We start from the raw sequence: 5,000 nt of genomic DNA on the forward strand, positions 1-5,000 counted from the left end.
TCATTAGTAAAGCCGAAGTCAACGAAGGTACCACTGTGAAAAAATTAAAACCTCAGGCTCGAGGGAGGGGTTATCCGATAAAAAGATCGACCTGTCATATAACTATTGTATTAAAAAATATCTCTTTATATGAAGAATATGAAGAATATAACATCTGGTTAAAAAAAAGGGATGGATAAAAAAAACGAAATCCACAGATACGACATTTCATGATATGTATAGTAAATAGTGGGGGATTATGGGACAAAAAATAAATCCACTTGGTTTCCGACTTGGTACAACCCAAAGTCATCATTCTCTTTGGTTTGCTCAACCAAAAAATTATTCTGGGGGTCTACAAAAAGATCAAAAAATAAGAAACTGTATCAAGAATTATGTAAAAAAAAATAAGAAAATATCTTCTGGTGTTGAGGGAATTGCACGTATAGAGATTCAAGAACGAATAGATGTGATTCAAGTCATAATATATATGGGATTCCAAAAATTATTAATCGAAAGTAAACCTAAACGAATCGAAGAATTACAGATAAATGTACAAAAAGAACTTAATTGCGTGAACCGAAAACTTAATATTGCTATTACAAAAATTTCAAACCCTTATGGGAACCTAATATTCTTGCAGAATTTATAGCCGGACAATTAAAGAATAGAGTTTCATTTCGGAAAGCAATGAAAAAAGCTATTGAACTAACTGAACAGGCAGATACAAAAGGAATTCAAGTACAAATTGCGGGACGTCTTGACGGAAAAGAAATTGCACGCGTCGAGTGGATTAGAGAGGGTAGGGTTCCTCTACAAACCATTCGAGCTAAAATTGATTATTGTTCATATACGGTTAGAAGTATTTATGGGGTATTAGGCATAAAAATTTGGACATTTCTAGACAAAAAATAGTAAACCTTTACTTAATTACTTAATTTATCTTTCTATTTTATCTAATAGTAAACCCTTACTTAATTACTTAACTTATCTTTCTATTTTATCTATTGATAAAACAAAAATGACAAACTCATTAATTCTTTTTTTTTTTCAAAAAAAAAAAGAATTAATTTAAATTCTATTTCTAATTCTATAGGGTTGAATAAAATAAAAAATTCGATTTATAATTTAATATAACTGCTATGCTTAGTGTGTGACTCGTTGGTTTTTTAGGGTCAGAATTAAAACAAAGGACTGACCTATATTATGAACGAATAAGTATAAATATACAATTAATAACCAACTCATCGCTTTGCATTATCTGTATCCAAATAAACATTCAAGATATATTGTTCATATTCATATTATTGAAACAATGCAAATCCTTTTTGTACAAACAAAAAAAACCAATCTGATTTAATTAGGAGTTCTAAATAAAAAAATTATGCGGATAAGCGGAAAGGTGAAAGAAAGAGAGAACAAAATATAAATGATCTATGATTCCCATATGTAAGGTCTATAAATCATCAGATAAAAGCTAATGTACTAAAGCATCAATCCCAATTGATCTATATCTATAAAAAAGTAATTCATTCATAAAACAAAAAATCAAGAGCCTCGAGCCAATAAAAACTGAGAAGATTGACTCAAGAACAAATTTAATTAGAGACTCCATTATAAAATTAAGACCTAACCATTAATGGAAAAGCAATGGGAACGACGGAACCTCTAAATACATAGGATTTTATTGAAAACAAACCTTAATGATTTATTAGGGAGGATAGCGAAAGGAACCAGAGGACAATCCATTTTTTCTGTATTCTAAAGGATCGTGGATTATTTCTACAAATAAAAGAATAAAGAAATATTAAAAGAGTAAATATTTGCTCGCGAAATTTTTTAGACTATTGGGTTTCTAAATTTTAGCGATCTGATATCATAATTATAATAGAAAAAAAATTCGTTATAACCTTATAACAAAAACAAGATTCTCTAAAATAAAATAGAAAAAATTATCTAAAATATTATAGATAATATTATCTATATCTATAAGATAAAACTAGAATATATATATATATACAATATAAAAAGAAAGAGTTATTTATTAGTTATATGTACAATGTACGAATAACTAGTTCTATATATCTATATTATAGAATAATATAGATATAGCAATTTCTATTTTAATAATCTAATAAAATAAACTAGATATTCGATTAATTAATAATTAAATTAGATATTTAAGTAAATTAGATATTCGATTAAAATTAAGTGAAATCTCAAAGAATCCCATGATTTAGTATATTATTCATCAAACACATATATATATTTTTAATCATTTCATTCGCGAGGAGCTGGATGAGAAGAAACTCTCATGTCCGGTTCTGTAGTAGAGATGGAATTGATAAACAACCATCAACTATAACCCCAAAAGAACCCGATTCCGTAAACAACATCGAGGAAGAATGAAAGGAATAGCTTTTCGAGGTAATCGTATTTGTTTCGGCAGATATGCTCTTCAGGCACTTGAACCCGCTTGGATTACATCTAGACAAATAGAAGCGGGACGACGAGCAATGACACGAAATGCACGCCGCGGCGGAAAAATATGGGTACGTATATTTCCCGACAAACCAGTTACTTTAAGACCTGCGGAAACACGTATGGGTTCAGGGAAAGGATCTCCTGAATATTGGGTAGCTGTCGTTAAACCTGGTAGAATACTTTATGAAATGCGCGGAGTAGCAGAAAATATAGCAAGAAGGGCTATTTTAATAGCAGCATCTAAAATGCCTATACGAACTCAATTCATTATTTCGGGATAGTAATATAGAAATAAAGGAAAAAGACTTTTTTTAGCATCTAAAAAAAATGCAAGTTTCTTTTTGTTTTTGAACAAAAAATATATCTTTTTTTCTTTGCATTAAATTAAAATAACAGATAAAAAAATGATATGATCCAATCTCAGACCCGTTTAAATGTAGCGGATAACAGCGGAGCCCGAGAATTGATGTGTATTCGAATCATAGGGACTAGCAATCGCCGATATGCTCATATTGGTGACATTATTGTTGCTGTGATCAAGGAAGCAGCACCACATTCACCTCTAGAAAGATCAGAAGTAATCAGATCTGTAATTGTACGTACTTGTAAAGAACTGAAACATGATAACGGTATGATAATACGATATGATGACAATGCTGCGGTTGTCATTGATCAAGAAGGAAATCCAAAAGGAACTCGAATTTTTGGTGCAATCGCCCGAGAATTGAGACAGTTAAATTTTACTAAAATAATTTTATTAGCGCCTGAAGTATTATAAGATAAAAAAATAGAAAATAGAAGATATACCATTTAAGATTTAAGATTAAGATGAGACCGTGATTTTGAATAAAAATGAAATAGAATTTCATTAATAAATAATAAATTATGTTTCACGCATATACCTTTAATAAAATTAAGTAATTCATAAAAAAAAAAAGAGTATGTTGATTATATCAAAACTAGAAAGAAATAAAAAATTTCGTTTATCATGGGCAGGGATCCTATTGCTGACATAATAACCTATATACGAAATGCTGACATGAATAGAAAAGGAACCGTTCGACTAGCATCCACTAACATCACCGAAAACATTATTAAAATACTTTTACGAGAAGGTTTTATTGAAAATGTCAGGAAACACCAGGAAGGCAACAAAAATTTTTTGGTTTTAACCCTACGACATAGAAGAAAAAGGAAAGGGCCATATAGAACTAGTCTAAATTTAAAACGGATCAGCCGACCTGGTCTACGAATCTATTCTAACTATCAAAAAATTCCTAGAATTTTGGGCGGAATGGGTATTGTAATTATTTCGACTTCTCGGGGTATAATGACCGACCGAGAAGCTCGACTAGAAAGAATCGGGGGGGAAATCTTGTGTTATATATGGTAATCTTTCGAATATCCGAATTGTATCCCAACCTCTTATTTGTGAAAAAAAAAAAGAAGTTTTTAATATAATTCCTCGTACATTAATTGATACTTGAAGAGAATTTTAGTTAGATAATGAAGATCTGCTTTTAGATTATGTTTCAGTAAAGATCCAACGCAGTTTATACTTATACTGCCCCGAAATAGTGTTTAGTGCTTAGAATTTGACCGTAGAACTTCTAATTTAGAGACCTTCTAATTTTTATACTCCGTAACAAACAAAGATTTAAATGATTAGTCCATTTTTTTCACTTTCTTTCATCTTTCATAAGAATACATTTCACGATTTCGAAATTTAAAGAAACTTATATTCTTCAAATATGTATATGTAGATTCAAAATTTAAGGGATGTCAAATATGAAAATAAGAGCTTCTGTTCGTAAAATTTGTGAAAAATGTCGACTGATACGTAGACGAGGACGAATTATAGTAATTTGCTTTAACCCAAGACATAAACAAAGACAAGGATAATCTTGATAAGCAGACACGCTCTAAAAGATCTGAAGTACAAAAAAATGTATAAAAATAAAGAATCTATTTTGACATGAAATGGATATATCCATAGACCCTGACTTATATTTATGAGATAATAAAATATGGCAAAACCTTTACCAAGAATAGGTTCGCGCAGGAATGGACGTATTGGTTCACGTAAGAATGTACGTAAAATACCAAAAGGAGTTATTCATGTTCAAGCAAGTTTTAACAATACTATTGTGACCGTTACAGATGTACGGGGTCGAGTGATTTCTTGGTCCTCCGCCGACACTTGTGGATTCCGGGGAACAAGAAGAGGAATGCCATTTGCAGTTCAAACCGCAGCAGGAAATGCTATTCGAACAGTAGTGGATCAAGGTATGCAACGGGCAGAAGTCATGATAAAAGGTCCTGGTCTCGGACGAGATGCGGCATTAAGAGCTATTCGCAGAAGTGGTATACTCTTAAGCTTCGTCTGAGATGTAACCCCTATGCCACATAATGACTGCAGACCCCCTAAAAAAAGGCGCGTGTAAAAATCAATATAAATATGGATTTAGCTAAAGAGTTCAAGAGAAATAAATAATTCAACGATTTCAATATTATTATGATTCGGGAGAAAATAACAA

General features: G+C 31.1%; 4 protein-coding genes and 1 long non-coding RNA gene across 5 annotated transcripts in view; 4 read left to right on the forward strand and 1 right to left on the reverse strand.

Annotated features, from left to right (window-relative positions):
* The window catches only part of LOC126666010 (uncharacterized), a 1,602-nt gene extending 571 nt beyond the window's left edge, over positions 1-1,031 (reverse strand). The window contains exons 1-2 of the long non-coding RNA XR_007637744.2: positions 948-1,031; positions 1-899 (exon numbers count right to left, since the gene is read on the reverse strand). The exon at positions 1-899 is cut by the window's left edge and continues 571 nt beyond it. This is a non-coding gene — a long non-coding RNA (uncharacterized LOC126666010). The remainder of the gene's footprint in view (positions 900-947) is intronic.
* A 1,098-nt stretch (positions 1,032-2,129) lies between these two features.
* Positions 2,130-2,759, forward strand: LOC126666000 (50S ribosomal protein L16, chloroplastic). The gene has a single exon (XM_050358943.2). It carries the CDS (start codon positions 2,385-2,387, stop codon positions 2,742-2,744), a length of 360 nt encoding a protein of 119 aa, XP_050214900.1. The 5' UTR covers positions 2,130-2,384; the 3' UTR covers positions 2,745-2,759.
* Positions 2,760-2,775: 16 nt separating this feature from the next.
* LOC126665998 (50S ribosomal protein L14, chloroplastic-like) lies at positions 2,776-4,050 on the forward strand. Its single transcript, XM_050358941.2, has one exon. It carries the CDS (start codon positions 2,873-2,875, stop codon positions 3,239-3,241), a length of 369 nt encoding a protein of 122 aa, XP_050214898.1. The 5' UTR covers positions 2,776-2,872; the 3' UTR covers positions 3,242-4,050.
* A 143-nt stretch (positions 4,051-4,193) lies between these two features.
* LOC126665999 (30S ribosomal protein S11, chloroplastic) overlaps positions 4,194-5,000 on the forward strand; it is a 1,203-nt gene continuing 396 nt past the window's right edge. The window contains exon 1 of the mRNA XM_056106246.1: positions 4,194-5,000. This exon is cut by the window's right edge and continues 396 nt beyond it. Coding sequence (XP_055962221.1) covers positions 4,491-4,850 — 360 coding nt within the window. The 5' untranslated portion in view covers positions 4,194-4,490 and the 3' untranslated portion in view covers positions 4,851-5,000.
* LOC126668229 (NAD(P)H-quinone oxidoreductase subunit 2 A, chloroplastic-like) overlaps positions 4,979-5,000 on the forward strand; it is a 1,006-nt gene continuing 984 nt past the window's right edge. Inside the window, exon 1 of the mRNA XM_050361439.2 lies at positions 4,979-5,000. This exon is cut by the window's right edge and continues 984 nt beyond it. Within this exon, the coding sequence (XP_050217396.1) occupies positions 4,979-5,000 (22 nt within the window).

Source organism: Mercurialis annua, linkage group LG1-X (genome assembly GCF_937616625.2).
Source record: "Mercurialis annua linkage group LG1-X, ddMerAnnu1.2, whole genome shotgun sequence".
NCBI classification, from domain to species: Eukaryota; Viridiplantae; Streptophyta; class Magnoliopsida; order Malpighiales; family Euphorbiaceae; genus Mercurialis; species Mercurialis annua.